This window comes from Podarcis filfolensis (genome assembly GCF_964270895.1).
Source record: "Podarcis filfolensis genome assembly, chromosome: 7".
Classification (NCBI taxonomy): domain Eukaryota; kingdom Metazoa; phylum Chordata; class Lepidosauria; order Squamata; family Lacertidae; genus Podarcis; species Podarcis filfolensis.
The window spans coordinates 90149360-90177120 of NC_139603.1; the positions used below are offsets into that span (position 1 = coordinate 90149360).

General features: G+C 48.7%; 3 protein-coding genes and 1 long non-coding RNA gene across 4 annotated transcripts in view; 2 read left to right on the forward strand and 2 right to left on the reverse strand.

Moving 5' to 3' along the window:
* LOC310766252 (fucolectin-like) overlaps positions 1–27761 on the forward strand; it is a 152494-nt gene that overhangs the window by 19639 nt on the left and 105094 nt on the right. The window lies entirely within an intron of this gene.
* Positions 6336–10801, forward strand: LOC310766242 (fucolectin-like). The gene is made up of 5 exons (XM_083622341.1): positions 6336–6459; positions 6780–6871; positions 7225–7302; positions 9365–9668; positions 10559–10801. Exons 2-5 carry the CDS (start codon positions 6781–6783, stop codon positions 10722–10724), a joined length of 639 nt encoding a protein of 212 aa, XP_083478467.1. The 5' UTR covers positions 6336–6459; position 6780; the 3' UTR covers positions 10725–10801.
* LOC310766253 (fucolectin-like) lies at positions 13461–17091 on the reverse strand. The gene is made up of 4 exons (XM_083622359.1): positions 17008–17091; positions 16620–16711; positions 15133–15427; positions 13461–13684 (listed from the first exon to the last, which is right to left on the reverse strand). Exons 2-4 carry the CDS (start codon positions 16708–16710, stop codon positions 13525–13527), a joined length of 546 nt encoding a protein of 181 aa, XP_083478485.1. The 5' UTR covers position 16711; positions 17008–17091; the 3' UTR covers positions 13461–13524.
* LOC310766288 lies at positions 24831–25861 on the reverse strand. Its single transcript, XR_014550020.1, has 2 exons — positions 25159–25861; positions 24831–24942 (listed from the first exon to the last, which is right to left on the reverse strand). It is a non-coding gene; the product is annotated as an uncharacterized lncRNA (long non-coding RNA).

Consider the following 27761-nt stretch of genomic DNA (forward strand, 5'->3'; position numbering starts at 1 on the left):
TCTACAAACCCATGGAAGCGTCTCTGCCTCCCTCCCCTGGCATCTTCCCAGAGGGTAGGCAAGTTAGCAGCAGACAGTCTAGGTTTCCCTGAGCCCTGCTGCTTTGACTAGTCACGTAAACCAGGTGAGGTTTGCCCATGGGTCACAAACCCTCAGTGAGTTAGGGACCGCATGCAAAAGCAGGCTCCAGCAGGTTGACTGGATGAGGCCAAGAGTGGATACTATGGTGAAGAAGGAGGTTCCTCCACATGCTTTAGAGGGAAGTGAGGGATGGATGGGGGCTCATCAGCTTGGGAAGGTAGCTCTCCTTGTTGCTGTTTAGTCGTTTAGTCGTGTCCGCCTCTCCGTGACCCCCTGGACCAGAGCATGCCAGGCCCCCCTGTCTTCCACTGTCTCCCTCATGCTGGTAGCTTCAAGAACACTGTCCCACTATCTCGTCCTCTGTCGTCCCCTTCTCCTTGTGCCCTCCATCTTTCCCAACATCAGGGTCTTTTCCAGGGAGTCTTCTCTTCTCATGAGGTGGCCAAAGTCTAGGAGCCTCAGCTTCAGGATCTGTCCTTCCAGTGAACACTCAGGACTGATTTCCTTCAGAATGGATGGGTTTGATCTTCTTGCAGTCCATGGGACACTCTGGTCCTAAATCTCTGCTGCTTTGAGGGATATCTTTAGGAGAAGAAAAGTCTAAGAAGTAACCCTACCCAAATATGGAGTGGAATCCCTAAGGCAATTGGATGACGCCTTGTATGCCTCCTTCCGGCGATTCCTGCAGCCAAGCTGGTGCAAAATGTATTTCTCTGCTATCCTTTGGTCCACATCAGCGAGACTGAAGGGGGGGGGTGTCTTGCTGTCTGGCCAGCCTGGGACCTCCATACACTGCCCAGGCTTGCACCCTGAGGAGGTCAGTTTGGTGCTCCTGATGCAATGGTTTGACTTCACCTCCAGAGACTCACTCCTTTGTCTCTTGAGACTGACAGAGGCCAACAATAACAGCAACCATTCCCACTCTCTTCTGTCAGAATTACCGGTATCTATGACCTATGTCTTTGTCCATGGAGTTTTCTTGGCAGGGATACTGGAGTGGCTTGCCAGTTCCTGCTCCAGGTGGATCACGTTTAGTCAAAACTCTCCACTATGACCTGTCTATCTTGGGTGGCCCTGCACGGCAGAGTTCATAGCTTCTCTGAGATATTCAAGCCCCTTCGCCACGGCGAGGCAGAGCTCTGGTTTTTCCAGTAGTGATGTATGGAAGCGAGAGCTGGACCATAAAGAAGGCTGATGGCCGAAGAATTGATGCTTTTGAATTCTGGTGCTGGAGGAGACTCTTGAGAGTCCCATGGACTGCAAGAAGATCAAACCTCTCCATTCTGAAGGAAATCAGCCCTGAGTGTCCCTGGAAGGACAGATCCTGAAGCTGAGGCTCCAAAAGGATGTCACATAGAGGAGGGAGAAAGGTTGTTTTCTGCTGCTCCAGAGAAGCGGACACGGAGCAATGGATCCAAACTACAAGAAAGAAGATTCCACCTAAACATTAGGAAGAACTTCCTGACAGTAAGAGCTGTTTGACAGTGGAATTTGCTGCCAAGGAGTGTGGTGGAGTCTCCTTCTTTGGAGGTCTTTAAGCAGAGGCTTGACAACCATATGTCAGGAGTGCTCTGATGGTGTTTCCTGCTTGGCAGGGGGCTGGACTTGATGGCCCTTGTGGTCTCTTCCAACTCTATGATTCTATGATTCTTCTGGTGGAAAGGGCCTTGCAGGAAGCGGCCTCCATGCCCCACAGCCGGGCGATGTTCCCAAGGGCAATGCCAATGTCTGTTCACTTTATAATAAAGTATTATTCTCCTTTGTTGCCTACAAAGGTCCGTATAGTTCAAGCTCTGGTTTTCCCAGTAGTGATGTATGGAAGTGAGAGCTGGACCATAAAGAAGGCTGATCGCCGAAGAATGGATGCTTTTGAATTCTGGTGCTAGAGGAGACTCTTGAGAGTCCCATGGACTGCAAGAAGATCAAACCTCTCCATTCTGAAAGAAATCAGCCCTGAGTGCTCACTGGAAGGACAGATCCTGAAGCCGAGGCTCCAAGACTTTGGCCACCTCATGAGAAGAGAACTCCCTGGAAAAGTCCCTGATGCTGGGAAAGATGGAGGGCACAAGGAGAAGGGGACGACAGAGGACGAGATGGTGGGACAATGTTCTCAAAGCTACAAACATGAGTTTGACCAAAGTGCGGGAGGCAGTGGAAGACAGGAGGGCCTGGCGTGCTCTGGTCCAGGGGGTCACGAAGAGACGGACACGACTAAACGACTAAACAACAACAATGACCTATGTAAGTGGAGTGCCAGAGGGCAGCTAAGGCGTCAATGCTTACTGGCCAAGATGGCTCTGTTCTTCCTCCTCTGTCATAGATGATCTACCTCTGAATGCCAATTTCTTGGGCATCACAAGTAGCGAGAGCTCTTTTGCACTGCCCTGCGCCTTGTGGGCTTCCCACGGGCATCTGGTTGGCCATTGAGAGAACAGGATTCTGGACTCTGGTTGGATCCAGAAGGTTCATCTGAAGTTCTTAAGAGAGCCTCTTGACCTCATACTGGTCTCAGTCCCTCCCCACCTATGACTGCATCACCAAAGCACATCCACGCTCCCTCCACAAGACTGTTGACTCTGGAGCTTAATGGGCAAGGGACACAGCCAAAATAAACACTCATTTTAGGATTTGCTTGTTCCAAACATGCATTGACTGATAATTTGAAGTCTTTCTTTTGGCACCTGCTAGAGAGGAATGTTATTTCCTCCTGTGGGAGGGAGCCAGCAACCCAGTTGGAGATGGGGGTGGGGTGTAGGTGTAGGTGTAGGTCCCAGAGTTCAAAGAGTTCAGAAACTGAGTTTTTTGTTCTTGAGGGCATGTTACAAATCCATGAGGACCTCCAGCTCTTTGGAGAATGACAATTGCATGGTAATTCAGCAAGTCCAAATCTGAATTGAACAAGGCTTACACGGGTAGTGTTGACATGCCAGGCTGTTCAACGGCTCTTCGAATTCGCCTCCCTGCTTGTCTTTAACCTCAGCCCTCCCACCATCTTAGAATTCTTCAGGCTGTCGGACCCTAATTTCAGAGGCTGAGTTCATGGTTCCCGTACAGGACCAAAGCCCAGTTTCCATGGTGTTTGGGTGAGGAAACATGCAAAATTCTGTGGCTGTGGAATGAGGATCTGTGGTGATGGAATTTCCCCCACAGACCAACAGCATTTTGATGATAATGATTAAAATTTCTATATTGCCCTTCAACTGAGGATCACAAGGTAGTTACAATATAAAAACACAAAAATACACAACATAGTATCAAACCAAGTGTTTTATATATATATATGATTTTTATTAAATTTTCTGTTTTACAATTTAAAAATACTCAATGACTTCCATTCTTCTCTTTCCATGATTCTAGATTCAGGTAGGTAGCCATGTTGGTCTGACACAGTTGAATTTTTTTTTAAAAAAATTGTCCAGTAGCACCTTAGAGACCAACTAAGTTTGTTCTTGTATAAGCTTTCGTTTGCATGCACACTTCTTCAGATACACTGAAGCAGAAGTCGCCAGACCCTTATATATACAGTGGTACCTCGGGTTACACATGCTTCAGGTTAAATACGCTTCAGGTTACATACGCTTCAGGTTACAGACTCTGCTAACCCAGAAATAGTACCTCAGGTTAAGAACTTTGCTTCAAGATGAGAACAGAAATTGTGCTCCGGTGGTGTGGCAGCGGGAGGCCCCATTAGCTAAAGTGGTGCTCCAGGTTAAGAACAGTTTCAGGTTAAGAACAGACCTCCGGAACGAATTAAGTTCTTAACCCGAGGTACCACTGTAGTGGGAAGGTGGGATGGGGTATTTCTCAGAAGGGTAGTAGGAGATGGGTGATTGACTCAGTGGGTACGGTAAACCTGTTGGTGACTGTTAGCGACTGCAATCTCTTTCCGTGGTTCATTTTACATATCATAAATCCCTGCATATTTTATTTAAAAAACTATACCATTCAGTATTCCATTATTATTGCATCCGACATAACTTATTTACACTGTTGAATTTATATTAATGCTGCCAGGGTTTTCAGCTGTATACAATTCCTTTCCATATGTTCAATAAATGTTTCCCAATCTTCTTTAAATGTATGTTCTTCAAGAAGAACAAACCAAGTGTTTCGCAGAGGAGGTGAGACCCCACCTCCAGAGAGAGAGGACGGCTGTGGGAAAGAGCGGTCTTTGCTGCTGTAAGGCAACCTTGATCTTTGGAGTAGGAAAATCTACTGTTGCAGAAATGCTACAGAGCATGGGCATTGTTATGTACTGAGCTGAATAGGATCCAAAAGGCAGCAGTCTGATTGGTCCTAGAACAATAGGATTCAGAATGCAGCAGTCTGATTGGTCCACAGGAGCCACCCAATCCAGCTCCAGGTGGAAGTGAATCTGCAACCTGATTGGCCTACAGGAGAGTCCCGGAATTAGCCAATCACGTGCAGCCCATTGTGTAAATAATGTATATAAAGCAGACATTTCGGGGGAACTTCCATTCCTCCTCACCACTATGAGCTGAATAAAGAGCATGAAATCCACTCTCGACACCGAGTATATTTCAGGCATTGAAGCAGAAAAGTCAGCCTTACTGTGAGGAAATTTTAATTATTTTTAAAAAGGTTTTTGATCGTTTTAAAATCTGTATGACTCCAGAGAGTCCTGCTTCTGTGTGCGTCATGTTCCTCCAGGGACTTGTCCCCAGCACTGGGAGATATTCCTTCTCCCTACAGACCCCCCTCACCCTCACACTGTTTAAGGACAGTGCACTCTGCTCTGTTGAGAAATACCTCATCTTGCCCAATAGCTTGAAGTGTGCAGACTTCACATTGTCCTACATTCTCTTTCAGCAACGCAGCTAGATCACACTCACTGCAGGTGTAAAGGGACCCCTGACCATTAGGTCCAGTCGTGGCCAACTCTGGGGTTGCAGCGCTCATCTCGCTTTACTGGCCGAGGGAGCCGGCGTACAGCTTCCGGGTTATGTGGCCAACAGGACTAAGCCGCTTCTGGCGAACCAGAGCAGCGCACGGAAATGTCGTTTACCTTCCCGCCGGAGCAGTACCTATTTATCTACTTGCACTTTGACGTGCTTTCGAACTGCTAGGTTGGCAGGAGCAGGGACCGAGCAACGGGAGCTCACCCCGTCACAGGGATTCGAACCGCCGACCTTCTGATTGGCAAGTCCTAGGCTCTGTGGTTTAAGCCACAGTGCCACCCGCGTACTTGTGCGCATTTCCAGCCAGGAAGACAAGCATGGCACAGGTGTTGCAGAGCACTGCAGCAGCTCCCTCGCCAGCCATGTCTCTTGGTCCTATGCACACCGTGAGACAGCACTTAGCCAGTCCAGGGATGTGGATGGAGTCTCTCAGAGCAGCCCTAGAGCCATTTACAGTATAAGGTAGTGATGGATCCAAGGCTGGTGTTTGTGATGCTGATGCAACTGCCAAGAGAACATGGAGGTGAAACATGGAGTGGTAGAAGTTCAAAACAACTCATTCTGCTTCCACAAGGCCGACCACAAAGTGTTCATTTTGGAGCTTAGCTGATGTGGTTGTGTCAGGGAACTGCCATCAGTGCCGGAGGGAGAGAGCAAGCTCCAGAGGGATTCCAGAGAGTGTCCCGGGATGGGGAGAGGCAGCCCATCTTCTGGGGAAGAGAATCAGCGTAGCACCAGTGGAGAAGGGGGGCAGATGGGGGAATCGGCGAGGTGGTCCCAGGACTCCTTGCCGGGGACCAGCGGGGAGCGTAAGGGTCCTCCGCTGCCTACGCCCTCCTTGCGCAGAAGGCTTCCACGCAGGGAGAGTAGGAGGAGACTAGGCGTCAAAGAGCTTCTTTGCTGGAAGAAGTTCAAGAAACGCCCACTGACGGATTCTGCCAGCGATTGAGACAGCCACGGGTGAGTGGCTGTCTGGACAGAAAAGGTTCACTCAGGTAACCCAGCCAGGTGTTGGCACCGGCTTACGCACGAGCAACCCCTAGAACCATTATAGGTTGGGACCTGCCAGTATCAGCGCTCAGTTTGGCACCCACCTGATCTCTAAATGGGATAAATGGAATGAGGATGTCTTCTTCTAAAATCATCGCCTGCCAAGGAGGTGCCGTTATTTCCTCTTGGGAGAGAGTCAGAAACCACACAAGCCTTCTCAGACCCTACTCAGATGAAGGATGTCAAAACTTGATCTTGATCCCTAGATCCTGGTGTCACCATCTTTCTGATTGGCCAAGTTGAGCCACGTCAGGCAAGCGCTGTCCATTGGGAAGGGGATAAAACCTGGAGGTGCAGGACTCCTCTGGAAGCAGGGAAGTCTCAGTCCCAGCTTGGGGAGAAGAACCTGTGTCTCCTCTCCCACCAAGAGCAACAGACGCTTCTGCAGACCCTGAGAAAGAGAGGCAAGGTAAGTCGAGAAAACCCACTGGATGTGATCTTTGAGGTCTAGAACTTCCTACCCTACCCTCTCCATAAAAAAGTAGGCCCTGATCCTTATTGGGTAGATCTAAAGCTGTATTAGTATTTTTTTAAGTCTGTTAACTGACTGTCAGGGATCTCCAGCACTTTAGAGAAGGACATTTCCTACAGCCAGCCTAGCCACAGATTGTGAATTCAGGACTCTTAGCTATCACCCAAGCCCTGCAATGGTGCTAAAGGGGAGCTCCCCGCCCCCCATGGCTCCATTACGGGCTCCTCGCTCACTGCCTTCTGTTCTTCCCCTTGCAGGATGATCCTCGCTCGGACTTGGCTGCTGGCCCTGGTGCTCCTGGCCGGATTTTGGGTGACCGAGAGCTGTGATTCTGATGTGCAACATTCTAGTAAGACCTGGGGAGAGGAAGGGGAAAGTGGGGCTGGTCTGTGGGCGAAGCTAAATGGTTCCCCTCCCTGTGATCACTCTTATTCCTGCCCAAACCAGTAGCTTATAAGCTGCTTTGTGATGGTGAATAATAATAATAATAATAATAATAATAATAATAATAATAATAATAATAATATATTATTTATACCCCGCCCATCTGGCTGGGCTTCCCCAGCCACTCTGGGCAGCTTCCAACGCAATATTAAAATAAAGTAATGTAAACATTAAAAGTTTCCCTAAACAGGGCTGCCTTCAGATTTCGTCTAAAAGTCTGGTAGTTGTTGTTCTCTTTGACATCTTGGCTTCTCACAGGGAGGGACCCGCCAGAAGGCCCTCGGAGCTGGACTTCAGTGTCTGGGCAGAACGATGGGGATGGAGACGCTCCTTCAGGTATACTGGGCTGAGGCCATTTAGGGCTTTAAAGGTTAGCACCAAGGCTTTGAATTGTGCTCAGAAACGTCCTGGGAGCCAATGTAGGTCTTTCAAGCCAGTGTTATCTGGTCTCGGCAGCCGCTCCCAGTCACCAGTCTCACTGCTGTGTTCTGGATTAATTGTAGCTTCCGGGTCACCTTCAAAGGTAGCCCCATGTAGAGCGCATTGCAGTAGTCCAAGCGGAGGATAACCAGAGCATGCACCACTCTGGTGAGACAGTCTGCAGGCAGGGAAGGTCTCATCCTGTGTACCAGATGGAGCTGGTAAACAGCTGCCCTGGACACAGAGTTGACCTGTGCCTCCATGGACAGCTGTGAGTCCAAAATGACTCCCAGGCTGCGCACCTGGTCCTTCAGGGGCACAGTTACCCCATTCAGGACCAGGGAGTCCTCCACACCCACCCGCCTCCTGTCCTGACTTGTCAGGATTCAACCTCAATATGTTAGCCGCCATCCATCCTCCAACTGCCTCTAGACACTCACACAGGACCTTCACCGCCTTCACTGGTTCTGATCTGAAAGAGAGGTAGAGCTGGGCGTCCTCTTACTTAATGGGTAGGGGTGTGTGATATTTTCCCGTGATCCATTGCAAAGCCTGAAGGGTGAACCGAGTCTTGAACCATCAGCTGACAAGCCATGATGGGACAGTGAAATTTCCCCCTGTGTCAAGCTATAGGGCCCAGACTGTTCCCTCCAAGGGGAGAGCAGAAAGTAAACAGAAGGTTGCCTGAGAGCACGGGGAGAAGCAGCAATAATTATACTCTTTATCATTTTGCGTTATGTAATCTCCACTCCCCTACCAGGGCATAATTGGCATCCACAGCAAAATGTAGCCACTGGTCCAAAATGGTTGGTGACACTTGATCTGAGAGATCCTTCACGTCTGTGGATGTTTGGGTTACCTGGCCCAGAGATATTTAGGTCTTTGAATGTTAGAAACAAGACCTTGAACATATCCGCAACCAGAAAGAAGAGGAGACACAAGAAGACTGGAAGAAATTTAAAGTATACTTAGCTAAATATTGTGGTGCAAGATAAATAGAAAATTCTTGGAAGTATCAAATAGGCTTAGGGGTAGAATAAGAATAGGTCTTAGTAAGTATTAAAGATTGTAATAATAGTAAAGGAGAAGAAGTTTGTAAATGAAAGGAGTTAATATTATTAGAAATATATTTGGAGAACTGCTATAAAAGTGATATAATGAAATTCAGTTAGAGGGGATTTGAGGAAGTCACCAATTAATGTGAAGAAGTTGGGTATTAGAAGAAATAATCTTTTTTATGTGTGTTTAGTTTATTGTTGTGTTTTCTTTGTTGATTGTTTTTATGTTTGTATGTGTTTATGGGATGTTTTAAATGTTGAAAGTCAATAAAAAAATTTGGGGGGGGAAAGAAACAAGACCCTGAACATAGCCTGGCAGGTGACTGGCAGTTCCCTCAGCACAAGTGTCATGCGGACCTGGTTGAAATATTCTGCACCAGTTGCAGGTTCTGGACCAACATCAAGGGAAGGCCCACATGGGACCCATTACAGTAGCCCAGTTGTGACATCCCCAATGCATGAATCACAGCGGCCCAGCTATCCCTGTCTGAGAAAGGGCACAGTTGATGGAGCAGCCTAAGGTGATAATGGGTTCTTCATGCCACAGAGGTCATATGAGGCTCCAGGAAGAAAGATGCATTGAGGAATTTCCCCAAACTCTGTTCCTCATCACAACCCCATCCAGAGCTGATGAATTCTGCACCTGGAAACTGGTCACCCACGAATTGCCAGAATTATTGATTATTTAGTGGGGAGTTTTACTGGCAAATGCAATATAAATTTTGTAAAACAGAATGGCATTTATTCCTGGCTTATTGGCACTGCTGTTATCTGTAGGTTAACTGCTAGTTCTTAATATGAAGGAAAAGTAGAAGCATCTGGGTGGCAACTGGGAGAACAGGATGGGCCCTTTTGGCCTGATCCTGCTGCGTCAGGGCTCTTCTTGTGTTCTTACTTCTCCCCATCTGCTTTCCATCAACCTGTTGCTCCAGCTGTCAACTTGGCCAGAGGCCGCCCAGCCTGTCAGTCCTCCACTTACCCCCATCCAAGAGATCCGTCAGCCGCCAAAGCTGTCGATGGGAACTCTGATGGGCTCTTCTTCCATGGCTCCTGCACCCACACCAACTCTGAAGATGCACCGTGGTGGTATGTGGACCTGGGGGAGCAGTATTCCATCTCCACCGTGGTGGTGAAGAACCGTGAGGACTGCTGCGGCAGTAGACTCCTGGGAGCCCAGATCCGTGTGGGAGACTCCGTGGCTGACCATGGCAAGACCAACCCCCTGTAAGTTCCAGTTGCCTCTCCCCTCCCCACTCTCACCACTTTCTCCTCAGCAACTACATCTTGGGAGACATCCTCAAGATCACTTGCTCTGGATTAAAAGGTAAAGGTAAAGGTACCCCTGCCCGTACGGGCCAGTCGTGTCCGACTCTGGGGTTGCGCGCCCATCTCGCTTAAGAGGCCAGGGGCCAGCGCTGTCCGAAGACACTTCCGGGTCACGTGGCCAGCGTGACAAAGCTGCTCTGGCGAGCCAGCACCAGCGCAGCACATGGAAACACCGTTTACCTTCCCGCCGGAGCGGTACCTATTTATCTACTCGCACTTAAGGGTGCTTTCGAACTGCTAGGTGGGCAGGAGCTGGGACCGAACGACGGGAGCTCACCCCGCCGCGGGGATTCAAACCGCCGCCATACGATCGGCAAGTCCTAGGCGCAGAGGTTTTACCCACAGCGCCACCAGTGTCCCTGCGCTCTGGATTAGTTAACTTCTATTATATATATATATATATATATATATATATATATATATATACACACACACACACACACAGTGGTACCTCTGGTTGCAAACAGGATTCTAGACGTTGTTGGACTACAGCTCCCATCATCCATAACAATCGGCCATGATGGTTGATGGGACTAGAGCCCAACAATATCCAGAGGTCCACAGATTAGCTATCCTGTCATACAACAACACTGACCATGCGATCCTCCGAGATGGACCGTGTGGGGTGGAATCTGAGGTTCTGTTCCTACCTGCATGGCCAAGTCCAGAGAGTACCATCAGGGAGTGCTTTAGGAATCCCGGGCAGATTCTGCTACAGGCCATGGAAATAGATGGAGTCATTCTGAATTGCTTCCACCGCAAGGCTGACCTCCCTTTTCCCTCTGCAGCTGTGGGAAGATTACAGATTATAATCGTGGCTCCATCAGCACCATCAATTGCCAGGGGATGAAGGGTCGCTATGTGAGCGTGAACCACCCGGGAGAGCCAGCTATCCTGACCTTGTGTGAGGTGGAAGTTTATGGGACAAAGGTGGAGGATGTGCCTTTGGAATAAGCAGCCACGCGTCGCGTGGAAAGGGGCACGGGCAGAACTGATGGAATCGGTTGTCCAATAAATATCCTTTGAGCAGCCTTCTTTTGTCTCTCCAGTTTGTTCGTCAGAACCAAGGGGGTCTGTGATTTTGCCAGAGCCATAGAGGAGGCCAAGTGACGCCTTGTGGAGACTGCAAGTCCTATTTGTCAGGGATCCCTCACAAAGAGAACAAGTCACAGAACGAGGGAGGCCAGAGAATTCTGCTCTTTGATGACATGGATGTAGAAATCCCACCTGTGTGCATTATTCTTCACTATTCAGGACCAGAACTCCTAATTGCACCCCACATCTGATGATAGTGCAGGGAAGGGTTAACACTGAAGATTATCTCTCTCTGCACCCCAACACACAATTTCCTAAAGCTGTTATCATGAACCTTGGTAGAAGTTTAGGACCCATCAGGAAGAGGTTAATTGATGGGCCCTTATTGACTTTGAAAGAAGGAAGAGTCAAGGTGTATATGTAAGACAACACTCTCAAACAACTTTGTGTTACTGTTGTGGTTAGGAAAAGAAGTGGAGTGGATGGCTTTTTTAAATCAAAAGTGCCCTAAAATCAAAACACCATGAAAACAATGGAATCCAGATGCTTGAAACGCCTGCCACAAGGGAAACAAGTAATACTGTATTTTTCGCTCTATAGGACGCACCCGACCATAGGACGCACCTTGTTTTAGAAGGGGAGAACAAGAAAAAAAATTCTCCCCCTCTCTGCTCAGCGCCCCTTCAGCGAAGCAGCAGGAGAAACGGAGCCCCTTCCATTTCTCCTGCTGCTTCGCTGAAGGGGCACTGCGCAGCTGTCCCTCTCTGCTGAAGCCAGGAGAGTCTTGCTCTCCCGGCTTCAGCAAAAGGAACCCGGAGCCTTTGGAGCGCAGCACGAGTTCCTGGCTATCCCTGAAGCCTGGAGAGCGAGAGGGGTTGGTGCGCACCGACGCCTCTCGCTCTCCAGGCTTCAGTGAAAGTAATGCGAAGCCTCCGAAGCGCGGAGGGAGCGCTCCCTTTGCACTTCGGCGGCTTCGCATTGCTATCGCTGAAGCCAAGGAGCCAGCATTCACTCCATAGGACGCACACACATTTCCCCTCAATTTTTGGAGGGGAATATGTGTCCTATAGAGCGAAAAATACAGTATATAAGATCTAAGCTGAAACCTTAGATCTTAGAGTGCTCCGCAGGTTGGGAATGGGTGAAGAGCCCTCTAATGTTGAAGTGGGAAGGATTCTGAATCCGGGTGGTTGGAAACCAGGGGAGGGAAGAGTTGCTCTTGCGCTCATGTGCTGCTCTCTGGTTGGCCACTGCGGGAAAAGGAATAGCAGGCCATTCTCCTGTTCTGAACCTCCTGAGCCTATGTCTAGGCCTGCTCTAGCTGGAGGGGCCAGGGACTTTCCCTGAGCCCACCGGCCTGTCTTTTGGGCTGTGGCCCCTCCCACCTTGAGCACAACACAGTCGGGTGTCAAAACATAAGGGGTGGGGGGTCATCCCAGGCTTTCGGCTTTCCCGCTGGCACCGGGGGAAGAGGACGCTGGCCTGATCCTGCAGGCTCTTACGCTGCTATCGAGGAGGTAGCAGGCAAGGCTGGCAGCAGCCGAGTGACTCCACCAGGTGGCAGCAAAGCAGCTTCGTGGGGTTTAGAGTCCCTGGGATATGTTGGGGGGGTTGGTGCTGCCTGCCCTGGTGGGGGGGGGGAAGGCTCAGGAGTCCAAGGTGGGGGGGCACAGCTCCCTGGGGTGCACAGCCTGTGGGGTGTGGAAGGGGTCGGAACTCCATCTGAGTCCCCCATCACTATAGTCGCCACCCTTGCTCTCTGCCCCCCTTGTGCCAAAGGGACCCCTCCTTCTCTGAGTTGCTCTCTTCTGGCCTCTGCAACTGCCCTGATCTCAGAGACTTTGGCTTTTTTTCCCAGGCTTTGCTTGGCAGAATTTCCCCTGGGCAGAAACTCCCCTGGAATTGCCAGCTGCGATTCCCATTATTCCAAGGCACCAGCCATGATGTTTGGAGCCAGTGATAGCCTTCTAATCCTCCACGCATTTGCCTAATCCTCTCTGAAAGCTGGTGGCCATTACAGCCTCAAGTGGGAGGGAGTTCCACAGGTTAACTGTCAAGAAATCCCTTCTTTTCTTGAGGGCTTTGGCTAAGAACAAAGGAAGAAAATCTTTTCCCTATCCACTTTCTCTGTGCTATATATAATTTCACACGCCTCTTATTATGTCCCCCTTCTTTTTCTCAGCTGAAAAGCCCCCAACATTATGCCCAGCTTGACTTTGGAACAGTCTCCCCTTCCTTGGAGGTTTTTAAGCAGAGGCTGGGTGGCCATCTTTCAAGGATGCTTCAGCTGAGATTCCCGCATTGCCGGGACTTGGATTAGGGTCTCTTCCAACTCTACAATCCTATGATTTGAACCTTTCCTCTCTGGGATGAAATCCCAAGGCCGGAGTGTGGGTCTAATGAAGACTTGTGGGTCATCCTTAGATGGCAGATGGCCTGTTCTGTGCGCCAGGCCAAAGGACAGCATCTCTCGCAGGGAGGATCTGAACGATAATCTTGGTCATTTGATTGACCTTTTTACCCATTGCTGTCTTTTTATTTGTATATATTGCTTGCTTCATGTTGCCCTGCCCATTGGCTAATGCGAATAAAGTTTATCTCTCTCTCTCACAGGGAGGGATGCAGGAGAGACAAAACAAGCCAATTCAGAGGAAGTTTACCGGAGAATAATTTTTTATTTCCTCACCCCCCAACACACACACGCAGAGACTGCTGATCCCTAGCACTGGTCTTCTGCCTTGATGCCATAGACCTCCACCTCGCACAAGGTCAAGTATTCGGCCCTTCCCGGGATGTGGATGCTGACATAGCGGCCCTTGAGCCAATTGCAATACAAGGTGCTGACGGAGCCAAGGCTGGTGTCTGTGATGGTCCCACAGCTGGAGAGAGAAAGTGGAGGTGAATTCAAAACAGCTCAGTCTATGGGGATATTCATACATCTATTCATACGTTTTGTTTCTATGCCGCTTTAGATTTTAAAGGGAAAAATCTCAAAGCTGTATGTGAAAGGACCCCCAAATGTCAGCCCCTCCCATTCCTATTGCCCAAAGGTGGCTGCCCACACTCCCCAATTTTCATTATTAACCGCTGGCGTTGTTTTCAGGGCCCACTGCATGCCCAGGTCTTCACAAAGACTGAGGGGCCAGATGGCTGTGCCAAGGCAGGGCAAGGGGCATCTAGCGGATCTCCAAGTGGAGGGATTGAAGGAAGGGCAGCGCCTGGTGGCCAGTGGCTTCTGGCTGAAGAGAGTAGACAGGAGGCGGCCAGATGGAGTCTGAGGAGGACCCAGGAGGAGGGGGCCGCAGGGGTCAAGGGGGTGAGGAGCTGATGGTGGAGCAGAGCTTTGGCTAACGAAAGTGCAACTTCACAGAGGAGGGAGAAGCAAAGTGAATTGGAGATGCGCTGAAGAGGTCGGGCAGAGGAGAGGAGACCAAGGAAAGTCTTGATTCAGGAAGTGGGATCTTCTGTGGACAAAGAGTGAATGAGAAGGAGGGATTGGGGTGGGGTGGGTGTTTTTATTTATGGCCTGTCTTTTCCCCTGATGGGACTCAGAATGGCTTTGTCAGCTGTATGCGCAGGAGCCAGACCCTGTGACCAATAGGACTTTGCAGGACTGGGGCCTTCCTAAGTTTGTTCTGGAGAGGCAAGGCGCAGCCACACAGGTGAGGCCGATTTGTAACTCACAGCATCTCGTGGCAAGAGCAGGGAAGGGATATAAGGTCAGCATTTTCCCTTCAGCTCTTTGCCACAGCAACACGTTCCCTATCTTGCTGCGTTTGACTCCTTGACTCCTTGCTTCTTGACCCTCGGACCCTCGGCTTCTTGACTCTCTTACCCTCGGACTCTTGGTTCCTGACTCCTGGCTTCCGGACCCCCATTCCTGCTCACACCCCTCCATCTTGCCCTCGGTCCCGACGTCCCCTGCCCTGACCTCGATCGCCCGTGAAACGGACCATGACAGGCTTACAGATAAAAAGAAGAACTGCAAAACACATGGGGAAGCAATCATTACCAACCCCCCCCCCTTAAACGTTGGTAGAATTAAAACTGCACACATCGTGTTTGCTGGGACCTGTGTAGAGGAGGGCGACCAAGATGGCCAAGAGTCTGGGAACCAAGTCTTAATGAGGAACGGTTGATGGAATTGGGTATCTTTAGCCTAGAAAGGGAAATATGAGAGCCATCTCCAAATATCTCAAGAGCTGTCACCTGGAAGATGGAGCAAGCTTGTTTTCTCCTAGGAGTGGAGGACCTGAACCAAGGACTCCAAGTTACAAGAAGGGAGATTTCTGGAAGGAGATTTTGGGAAGAGGCAACTGGAACTTACAGGGGGTTGAACTTGCCATGGTCAGCCACAGAGTCTCCCACGCGGATCTCAGCTCCCTGGAGTCTCTCACCCTGGAAGTCCCCACGGTTCTTCACCACCACAGCAGAGATGGCGTACTGCTGGCCCAAGTCCACGTGCCACCAGGGCTCCGTGTCCAGCTGCGTGTGGGTGCAGGTGCCCGTTTTATACCAGTCCCCATCGCAGTTCCCATCCACGGCTTTGCTTGCTGTTCCAATAGTCTCGTGGGGGTAGGTGGAGGACTGACAGGTTGGGCGGCCTCTGGCCAGGTTGTGAGCTGGAGTCAGAGAAGGACAGAAAGAAGATGGGGACAAGGACAAATAATAATGCAATAAGAGATCAGCCCGTCTCATCCAGCACCGGCTCTCGCAGTGGCCACTCAAATACTTCTGGGAAGCCCCCAAGCAGGACAGGAAGGCAACAGCAGGCTCATTATTATTTTAAAATTTATATTTCTTTCATGCTCAGAACGAGCAGTGACACTAAAGAATACAGTACCACTGATGTGGTAGCATTTCTTAATTACACTGCAGCCATGTGCCCTACTTGAGAGAAGGAAGCCCCAGGTCCGCACAGAAGCTCAGAGAAATGAGGAGGTGCTTACAGAACAAAACTAGACTTTCTATTGAATTGCACTCGCTTACTAGCAGTGCCTGTGATAAGGATCTAGGGGTCTTGGTGGACCACAACTTAACACGAGTGATGCAGAAGCAAAAAAAAGTGAAAGCTATTCTAGGCTACATCAATAGAAGTCTAAGGTCCAGATCAAGGGAAGTAATCGTTCCACTCTCTTGTGCCTTGGAATACTGTGTCCAATTCTGGCCACCATAATTTAAGGAGGATGTTGAGAAGCTGGAAGGTGTACAGAGGAGGGCAACCAAGATGGTCAAGGGTCTGGAAACCAAGCCTTATGAGGAACGGTTGAAGGAGTTGAATATGTTTAGCCTGGAAAAGAGGAGCCTGAGAGGAGATATGAGAGCCATCTGCAAATATCTCAAGAGCTGTCACCTGGAAGATGGTGCAAGCTTGTTTTCCCCTGCTCTGGAGGGTAGGACTTGAACTGATGGCCTTATGTTACAAGAAAGGAGAGTCCTACTAAACATTTGGAAAAGCTTTCTGACAGTAAGAGCTGTTCGGCAGCGGAACAGGCTCCCACGAAAGGGGGTGGACTCTCCTTCCTTGGAGATTTTAAAGCTGAGGTTGGGTGGCCACCTGTCCTGGGTGCTTTAGTTGAGATTCCTGCAATGCAGGGGGTTGGACTAGATGACCCCGCAGTGCCTTTCAACTCTACAGTTATATGATCTTATGAGGCTGACCCAGGGTCTCTCTGTCCAAAAACAGCAGGGCCAACAGACTGAAACGGAATCCTATTTGTTTACTTAATAAAGTCTGTCTCATGCTTGCTTGTAATAAAACTCCAAAGTGTTGCTTTGACCCATAGACTAGCCCTTGCGTCCCCCATGTCTTACCAATAGCTTGCAGTTCTGGCTTGCAGCTCTGGGCCGCCGCTTGGCCTGCCAGGAGCACCAGGGCCAGCAGCCAAGTCCAGGAGGGGAGCATCCTGCAAGGGCAGAGTGGAGATGGCAGTGAGGGACAGCCGCCTGCAGGAGCCATGGGGGTCTGGCCCCCCTTAGCAGCCTCAGAGGGCTTTGCTTGCAGCCAGGAGTGCTGAAGAGGCATTCAGGTCAATCAAGGACCACGTTGGGCAAGAGAACGGTCATCCTCCAAAGATTCCTGACAGTCCTATATAAGCCCTGAACAATAACAATGCCATTTCAGATCTGCCCATTCAGGGTCAAGACTTCTAGGCATGTTCTAGGCTTCAAGGCTCACATCCAATGGATTTCCCAGACTTACCTTGGCTCTCTTTCTTGGGATCAGCGCCTGTTGTCCTTCTTGGTGGCTTGGCAAGCCCAGGTTTTTCTCTTGAAACTGACACAGCTGAGTCCTGTCCCTCCTGGTTTTATCCCCTTTCAAACAGGCAGTTCCTGTTTGACTCAGAACAACCCAGCCAATCAGGAAGGGGGGAATTTGGCTATCAAGATCCACTGTTTACATCCGTCTTCTCACACGGCTTGTGTGGTTTCTACATCTCTGTCAAGAGGGGGAATTTGCATTGCCTTATCACCAGAGGATCTGCTTTGAGTTTAGCAATATATCCTTGTTGCACTTTGAGAGCAGGTGGATGCTAAAGTGAGTACATGTACAGTAATGCCTTTAGTTGAATGTGCTTCGGGTTGAGCGCGTTGCGCTCCATGGCAACCCGGAAGTAACGGAACCCGTGCATGCACAGACACGCCGTCGCATCTTGCGTTCTGTTCAGGATGTGAACGGGGCTCCAGAACAGATCCCGTTCGCATCCCGAGGTACCACTGTATTGGACGCAGTCAGTGTGGGATTTCCTGAGCCCTGACATGACCACCACACTCTGTGATCTATGGCAGTTGAGTGCCAGACGGCAACTAAGGCCTTCGATGGCTGCATCCATCGAAGGTTCTTCCTCCTCTGAAGGCCAATTGCTGGGAACCGCAAATAGCAAGAGCGCTGTTTCGCTCCTCTCCTTCTGGTGGACTTCCCATGGGCACCTGGTTGGCAACGGAGAGAACAGGATTCTGGACAAGGAGATGGACCTCTGCTCTGATCCAGAAGGTTGCTGTGAAATTCTTAAGAGAGCCTCTTGACACTGATGTTATCAATGCTTCTTCAGACTATTGACTTTGGGTTTTAATGGGCATGGCTGGGATGTGGCCAAAATAAATATGCATTTTAGTGTTTGTTCAAACATGTGTTAAATGAGAAATTGGAGGCTTCATATATTCAAATCACTTGGCACTGCCTAGGGTCAAATATTACTTCCTCTTGCAGGTCAGAGTCTGCGTCCAGTTGGAGGGGACGGAGTCTTAGAGTTCTAGGAGTCCAGAAATTTCATTTTTTTGAAGGCAAGTTCCAGTCCCTTGGAGATTTACACTCCTCAGAATAATTAAGCAACACTGGATTTGGCTTAAACTAGGTTTAAATGTGTTGTTTAGACATGCTAGGCTGCTCAATGTTTGTCCTGATTCACCTTCCTGCCTTGTCTTTAAACTCACCTCTTTTTTATTATTTTTTGACCTTGTTATGGAAAAAATTCCAGGGTGAGAGACTACTCAACAGCCCAGCTCATTGAAGTGCAAGTCCCCTGTGGGTCCATGCAGTCAGTAAAAGAAGGAAGTTCAGTAGACCATGATCTTTATTGTTGCGCAACAGGTCCCCCCAGGAGTAAGAACCCTGAGTAAGGGGTGACCTCCTCTTTTAAAACTTCCCTCCTTCCCCCAGAATACACTTCAAGGGGCATCACTGATACATCATCACTACATCACTAGCATGTCACAAATGGGGGGGGGGTAAACAAGTCTAACATGAGGTCACTTTCTCAGACCCCTTTCCCAACACCTCTTAAGTCCCCATCACCGAAAGAACAATAAAACTCTTGACATCTCCTTGCTCTCAGGACTTGTCTGGAGATGGGCTTTCAGAACACCGGACTTGCTCAACTGCCTCTGGGGATGTCTCGTGCTGCCCCTCTGGTCACTCCCTGGGTAGGGGGCTGTGTCTGTGCTCTCTCGTTTGGGGGATTATGGCGGGATGCCCTGTTCCTGCTGCCTACAGGACTTCCTGCTTCTTGGTTCATGGAGGGAGGTGGAGCCCAAATGCACCTTTCTTTAAGGGTTAAAATGGCCTTGGAATGAGGAGAGCCGGTAAAAGTATGGATTATCTATGAATTTATAACGCTAGGTATCTTCCCTGAGCTGTCAAGTCGAAAGGATGGTGTTATGTACTGAGTTGGATAGGATCCAAAATGCAGCAGTCTGATTGGTCCTAGAACAATAGGATCCAGAATCCAGCAGTATGATTGGTCCGCAGGAGCCACCCAATCCAGCTCCAGGTGGAAGTGAATCCGCAACCTGATTGGCCTACAGGAGAATCCCAGTATTAGCCAATCACGTGGGGCCCATTGTGTAAATAATGTATATAAAGCAGATTTTTGGGGGGAACATTCATTCCTCGCTACTATGAGCTGAATAAAGAGCATGAAATCCACACTCAACTCCGAGTATATTTCAGATACATTCAGGCATAATATTTGTAATGAGTGCCTCCTTCCTCCTGCCATTTTGCCTCCCTGAGGAAGGAGACCCCCCAGAGCTGCTGCCCACTGAGATCTGGGCTGGGAAGAGGGAGAGGCCACCTTTATAGCCAGGCAACTGACAGGTGCCTTTGTGATATCATAGACAACCCATAGCCAATGGGAGCAGCCAACCAGCTACAAATCCACCCAACAGTTACCTCATTCAAGCCACATTTTACCAGCTTCCTCGCAAGAATATCATGGAGGACTTTGTCCAAAGAACTTACTGAAATCAAGATACGCTATGTCCACAGCATTCCCCTGATCTACCAAGCTTGTTACTCCATAAAAAAGAAAGAAATTGGGTTCATTTGATATGACTTATCTTTGAGAAACCTATGCTGGGTCTTAGTAATCACAGCATCCTTTTCTAAGTTCTCATAGACTGACTAATGAATTATCTGTTCTTGGACCTTTCCTGGTGTCAAGCTCAAGCTCACTGATGGGTAGTGATTTATATGTGGAAATAAACCAGATGGAGGTACCCATCTGTTCCATGGCACAGAGCAGCTGCATTCCTGCATTGCAGTTGGATTAAATGACCCCTCAACTCTACAATTCTTTGATTAGGCTAATCATGGGGCTTAACTGGTCAGCCAAAGCCATTGCCTGACAAGAAGACTGGTTTGCAAGCCTGTTCTTATACATTCCACCCACACAGATGCAGCTTCCAGACTGACCCTGCTAAACCTACATCATATACCAAAACTGACCAGGGCTACCAAGGCCCTAGTCCCTAGCGAATTCTGAGCTAACGTTATCATGATTCGCAGTGGGCAAAACTGACACCTTGTGGTTTGGGGGTGGGGCAGGGGAAGACATTTCCATTTTAATTAAAAAGGTTCAACACTGAAGTCTTACACAAGGCTAGTGTTTGCCCAAGTAAGCCTTGCACACCACTGATAAACAGGTCTTGAGCAATACCTCTGCAATCATCAAAAACCCCAAAAGACTCAGGACAAATTAAGGAAAGTTCAGGCGAAGTACCATGATTTTGGCAGCCCTGTGGGGGGTGCCCTTGGCAGGGGCCACGTTTTCGAACATCTAGTCTGCCCCTCCTGGTGCTAAAATCCTGCTTGCTGTCTCCCCACAGGCAACTCTTCAGCCCCTTTGACCACAGGATGCTGGACTAGATGGGCCCGATCCGGCAAGCTATGATGTTGTTGTTGTAAAATATGACCATCCCATAGAGAAAGAGGACTCAAGTTTTCACCATCAGAAGAGCAGCTTCTAGGTCATTGGTTTGGGGAGAAATAGGAGTTCTCCCTGTATGTGTGTTGGGGGGAAAGACACGATTTGGGTTTGTGTCTGACCCACAGACAAGCTCCCTTCTTGCAACTCTTCCCAACACCTGGCAGTTCAGGCTTGCAGCTCTGGGAATCCCCTTTCAGGAGTGCCTGGACCAGCCGCCAAGTCCAGGTGAGTCACCTCCTGCGAGGAGGAAGGGGGTCGTGCTGGAGCCATCGGGGTCTGCCTCCCTCTTAGCATCAGGAAGAGTAAGAAGATGGGAAAGGTGGGCTCAGAGCCAGCCAGGAATGCTGAGAGGAGGCCTTCAGAAGAATCAAGAGCCCTGTTGGCCAGAGAGCTCCATGCTCTTCCTCAAATGGCCATGGCGGGGGAACATGCGTGGGGCAAAAGCGTTCCTGTTCAGTCCTTGTCAGCATGGAAATGGAGTGAGCGGGAGAGAGAAAGAGAGAGTTCTGGAAAATTACGTAAAAAAATGGCATGCTAATGTTACACGTTAAAGAATATGCGGTTGAGTAAGTTTGGAGAAGTCAGTGAGGTGTGGCAGCTGTGTGATTAAATCTGTGGTTCGGTGACCATTGAAATGGGGAACCTGGAAACGAAGGGAAAAGGTTGAAAGGGGGGCAGGAGACCACTCATTTGGCGAGAGCATGGCGTTGGTTAGAAACTGCTGAGAAGATAAGAGGGGGAAGAATTAATAAACATGGAGCCAGTGTAACTGCAGACATGTTCCACGTGGCCTCTCCTCCTCTGGAGGCTTCTAAGCAGAGGTCGGATGGACATCTGCCATTGATGCTTTACTTGAGATGGCCCAACTCCCAAATTCTATGATTCCTTGTAGGTAAATGCATGAAAGATATGGATTTTATGCTCTTGGGGTCTCTTGCCTGAACCGTGAGGGCGGCAGGACAGCATCCCTGATCCGAAGCTCCCTGCTTTGCTGAGCAACTGTCAGAGATGTCTAAAGGGGCAGCTGCTCTGGCCAAGGGAGCTGAGGACTCTGGGCCAAGAGAAAAGGTTGGCTGACAGCCTCAAGAGATACCGTACTTTTCCGTGTATAAGACAAGGGTTTTTTATTTTAAAAATATCTTCAAAATTGTGGGTCGTCTTATACGTGGATACAATCTCCCCCCATTTTCTCAATTTGGAGTCCCCCCAAATAGGGGGCGTCTTATACGTGGGGGCGTGTTATACATGAAAAAATATAGTAAATGCCAGGGCAGGAAGGTGAATTAAGGCAGTCTGCACTGCAAATCTAATTCACATTCAGACTTGCTTCTTTATCCTGAGACCTTTTTACATGACTTCTGAAAAAAATACTTCATGGTAGCTGAAATATACTTGGAGTCGAGTGTGGATTTCATGCTCTGTATTCAGCTCATAGTGGTGAGGAGGAATGAATGTTCCCCCAGAATGTCTGCTTTATATACATTATTTACACAATGGGCCCCACATGATTGGCTAATTCCGGGATTCTCCTGTAGGCCAATCAGGTTGCGGATTCACTTCCACCTGGAGTTGGATTGGGTGGCTCCTGCGGACCAATCCGACTGCTGCATTCTGGATCCTATTCAACTCAGTACATAACAGTAGCCAACTAGGTTTTACTCAGAGCTATCATTTAAATTAATAGACATATCTTAGGGTGCACCACACTTTTGCTTGACCCATATTTTGATTGCATTGTGTACCAATTAATTTCCCTGGGTCTGAGAGCTTTTCTTGGTTCAGCAGCCAGTAATTTTTCAAGGAAACTTCTGGAGTATTTATTATTTTATTTTATTTTATTCTTTAGAGCCTTAAAGTGCAAGCCTTTACTACTGAGAAGTAAGTCTCACAGAGTTCAATAGGGCTTACTCACTGGTATGCGCCTGATCATTATCACATTTTCTTCTTCTTCAACTACTACTACTACCACTATAATATGTGTGTGAGGAGGTGCCAAACTGAGTCTTTGACCCGGGTGAAAGAAAGCCTCCAGCTTTTCCTTTCAGCAATCCATGTCTGTTTGTGACATCACATAAACTTTGACATCATCGTAGCCATTGGCAACAACTACAGAAACACCTGCACAACCCCCCCCCCCATTGGGTGGGGGCAAGAAAGAACACTACTTACGGTCTTCAAACAAAAACATCTTGGAGGTCCCGGGCCACAGGGAGGTTAGGCTGGCCTCAACCAGAGCCAGGGCTTTTTCGGCTGTGGCCCCGATCTGGTGGAACGCCATGTCACAAGAGACTAGGGCCCTGCGGGACTTGACATCTTTCCGCAGGGCCTGCAAGACAGAGCTGTTCCACCAGGCCTTTGGCCAAGGCACAGTCTGACCCCCTCCTTTGGTCATCCTCACAGAACTCTAGCCCAATGGTTGCCATTACCGGATTTTTTGCTCTATAAGATGTACCAGACCATAAAACGCACCTAGTTTTTGGAAGAGGAAAACAAGAAAAAAAAAATCTGAATCCCAGAAGCTAGGACAGCAAGCAGGGAAAAGCCCCCAAGAGCTGCACACACGCTCCACGCGGCTCGTGAAAGGGAGCGCTGAGCAGAGCCTCCCGCCTGCATTCGCTCCATAAGACGCACACACATTTCACCTTACTTTTTAGGAGGGGGAAAGTGCGTCTTACACAGTGAAAAATACGGTAATTTGATTCTGAATTGATTTTAGAATGAATTGATTTTAGAATGAATTGATTTTAGAATGAATTCAATTACCGTATTTTTCGCTCTATAGGATGCACCCAACCATAGGACGCACCTTGTTTTAGAGGGGGAGAACAAGAAAAAAAATTCTCCCCCTCTCTGCTCAGCACCCCTTCAGCGAAGCAGCAGAAGAAACGGAGCCCCTTCCTCCTTAGAGGGAAAGGAAGGAGGAGCTACAATGCCGCAGAGGATTAAAGAGAGCCAGAGGCCTGTAAAGATGGATATAAAGGAAAAGACAAACCTGACTAAAGTGGAAGCAGGAGTTTCTGGGACACTTGGACTTAAAAGAAGTAAGAAACAAGATTTGGATTACAATTCTAAATATGGAGGCCTGGCAGGAAGAAACATGGACCTTATTGGGACAGAGCTTCTCCGAGATTTGGTGTTTATTATAAAGGACTATCAAAAAAAACGGCAGAGAGGAGAGAGATTTAAGGGCCTCGGATGTGAGGTCACCAGGCTGACACTAGATAGACTGAGGGACATCGGTTGGAGTTTGAAACCGGGAAAGGCGGGGAGTGGGGTTTTGGGTATCCAAAGGCGGTACAAATATACTTTGTTTTTTCTTGCATATATTTTGTTTTGCTACTTATATTAAAATGGGGAACTCGTGAAATGGAATTGGGGTCGACTTTAGAAAAAGACATTAAGAATAAGTATTGATGCATAAAGATTGAGGTTTATGTTAAAATTGGTTAATTAAAAGGATTTAAATATAATAAGGTAAAATTTGGGGATAGGAACTTGCTGAATTAAAAACTGAATTGGAATACAAGAAGGGGAGATGTGGGGAAGTCAAGGAAATATGTTATTGAAAGAAAGGATTGTAACTATATGTGTGTTTTTTGTTTTTTGTTTGTTTTTTTGTTTTTCTTTTAATTTTTTGAAAATTTCAATAAACATTCTATATATAAAAAAGGAAGAAACGGAGCCCCTTCCATTTCTCCTCCCGCTTCGCTGAAGGGGCACTGCGCAGCTGTCCCTCTCTGCTGAAGCCAGGAGAGTCTTGTGGCCATCCCTGAAGCCTTCAGAGCACAGCACGAGTTCCGGCTGTGCTCCACAGGCTTCGGGTTCCTTTTGCTGAACCCAAAGCCTGTGGAGAGCAGCGGCAACTCGCACTACGCTCCGAAGGCTTCAGGCGGCTATCCCTGAAGCCTGGAAAGTGAGAGGGGTTGATGCGCACCGACCCCTCTCGCTATCCAGGCTTCAGCGAAAGCAACACAAAGCCTTTGGAGCACGGAGGGAGCACTCCCTTTGCACTTCGGAGGCTTCGCGTTGCTATCGCTGAAGCCAAGGAGCCTGCATTCGCTCCATAGGACACACACACATTTCCCCTTAATTTTTGGAGGGGAAAAAGTGTGTCCTATAGAGCGAAAAATATGGTAATTGATGGTGATTTTATGTAAACTGTGTTACTTTTACTGTTGTTAGCTGCTCTGAGCCCGACTTCGGCTGGGGAGGGCAGGATATAAATAAAATTTTATTATATTATTATTTTTACTCGAAACATGTATGCATTTAGAAACTTAGCATTGCATTTGTTTTATGTGAAACCAGTCAGACACAGTTTTGCTTTTTTAAAAAAGGCATTTATTTAGGAATCTAAACTGCCTTGCTTGAGTCCTGCTGTTCTCTTCATTACTTTCACAGTTGGTCTCGGGGAAAACCTCACTGGCTTCCTGAAAGGCAAACAACACGTTGAGTGGGATGGCCTCCGTCCAGCAGCCTCAGCCAGACCCTCCACTGGCTGCTGCCTGGTAACTTCACCCCCGACGTCCTGGTCAACTTCCACTGGTTTCTACCCATGAATATCCACTGGTTCCATTCACCCTGTGCCCAGAGGATGGCATCTGCCACCCCCTGAGCACGTATTTCCCAGCCACAACACTACTTACCTGGACCACGTCCGAACGCTCCCATTCACACACGCAGACACACACCATTCGAAACCTCCCATTTGCACTCGCAGACACACACCATCTGCCATCCCGTGAAGAATGTCTGTGGACGCATTCACTCACCAGCCGCTCTGCATTCACACACACACACACACCCAGCTTCAAGTCATGAATATCCACACAGCTTCTGCCAACTGACTTCCAAAGGTGACCTTCAGCCAGCTGACATCTGCAGCACCTTACGGCACCCGCTGGCTTCTGAATGCAAACTCCACCAGCCACCAACACCTGCCAGCTTCTGCCGGGTCCGTTACCAGACACCAGCCAGCTTCTGACTGTGGAAATTAGCTGCCTTCAAGCTGTGATCCCACCCAGCAAGCGAACTTGCCTTCTGCCTGTTCCTCAGAATCCCATTGCGGGATGAGTGCCTCCTTCCTCCTGCCATTTTGCCTCCCCGAGGAAGGAGACCCCCCAGAGCTGAGTGCCACAGCTGCTGCCTCTGAGGTCTGGGCTGGGAAGAGGGAGAGGCCACCTTTATAGCCAGGCAACTGACAGGTGCCTTTGTGACATCATAGACAGTGACATCATAGACAGCCCCCAGCCAACGGGAGCAGCTGTGGACGCATCACCATAACCTCTTTGGGCATCACAACTGGGGTGGCACCTCAGCAGTGACTTATTTCTTTGTTTGTTGGTTATTAAAAACACTGTTAGCCCCCCCCCCCATGCTCAGGTTGACATGCCCTCCTGGGACAAATCCTGCCACTCACACCTCATCCTGGCTGGCGCCATGGGGCGCAGGGCAGAGAGGGGCCCCCAAAGTGTGTGAGGAGCTCCCACCTGGCACTGCCCACCAGTGGGGACAGGAAAGAGGGAGGTGGATTTGGGAGGCATGGAATCAAAAGCGCTCAGTGGAAGCCGTGACCCACAGGAGTGGGTATTTATGCCCTAGTGTGGACACAGCAGCCATGTCACATTGCCTGTTGGGCACCTTGGACAGAGTTAACAGAGAGCTTGTCCACTGCAGATTTGAAGCGGTTGATGTCTCGTTGTGCAGTATCCAGACAACATCCTTCTCATCCAAGTGGCAGGCCAGAGCTCCCCCCACACCAGATTTGTTAAATGAATTCTAGGGTCTCTTATATATCAGTCATATGTTCATAAATTTACAAGGCAAACACATATGTAAGTATATAAACCACGTGTCCGAAATAGTACAGGAGAGCAATCCCAGAGCCATATTGACTCTCCTAAATTGACCCCAAATATTTCTCTGCAAAGAAGGAAGGAAATGGGGAAGCCTCTCCATTGTCTTCTGCTTACCTGTCTTAAGGGCGTCTTTGTGTATGAACAGGGTGAGCCTGTGACCTGGTTTCAGGAATTGAAGTATTTGCTATCACAAAAGAATGGCCAGGCTGCCCAGGTAAAGCAATCAGTGACCATTGTCAGGTATCCTGGAAGACAGGGTTTCTGCTGTAGACCACCTCCTTCTGTGATGTATGTATGATGATTTTGGGGGGTGGTCTTCGGCTACAGGGTGGGCAATTTCAAAAATCCATATAAGAGCTTGTGCACCATTGTTCTTGGTTCTCCTCCCTCCTGAGTGTGGTGAGTGAGGACCCTGTTGCAACAGTTTTAATAAAGATCAGGCTTACTAGCTGCTTTGCTTCTCAATATTCTCTGGTTGGCCTCTGTTATTTTTTTCCTACCAATAGGGAACCCACTTAAGGACTCTTTACGGGCTCTTGCATACCCCATAAAGGAAAAGGAGCAGTACTTTTCTTATAACGCCAGTTTTACCCGAGTGTCACATTCATGACTCCACATGCAGGCACTGGGAAAGAGTTGCCCTGGCTTCATGCAATGGGTGTTGGGAGGTGAATTTCTACTCCCTTGAGCCGTGAAGTGTGGCAGTTAATGACCCCTGGAAAAGTGTGATGAGAATTTTAAAGTCTTAGATAAATAATAAATGTTCATAAATGTACCAACCAAGCATGTACATAGATCAGCACAGGAAGACCGACCTGAAACCATTTTTGATTCCCAAACAGACCAAATGTTTTCTCTGCGAGGTCAAAGGAAAATGGAAAAGCCTCCCCATTGTCTTTTCCTTCACAAATCCTGCCTTAAGGGTATGTCTGTGTTTGAATAGGGTGAGCCTGTGACCTGGCTCAGGAACTAAGTATTTATCATCACAAAAGACTGGCCAGGCTCCCCAGGGTATCCAACCAAGTGACCATTAAACAGGTAACCTGTCAGACGAGATAAACAACGCACTCAGATTTCTGCAGTAGACCGCCTTTTCTGTGGTGTAGGTATGATGTATCTCGGGTGGTGGTCTTGAGTTACATCCCTTCTGTGATGTATGCATGATGTATGGAGGGGCAGTCTGGAGCTCCAGGGCAGGAAATTTAAAATTTCTATATAAGGGCAGGCACACCTTTGTTCTGGGTGCCTCCTCCTTTCCTGCGTGTGAGGGGAGCACCCTGTTGCAACAGATCAATAAAGATCAGGCTTACGAGCTGCTTTGCTTCTCAATATTCTCTGGTTGGCCTCAGTTATTTTCTCCTACCAATAGGGAACCTACATAAGGACTCTAT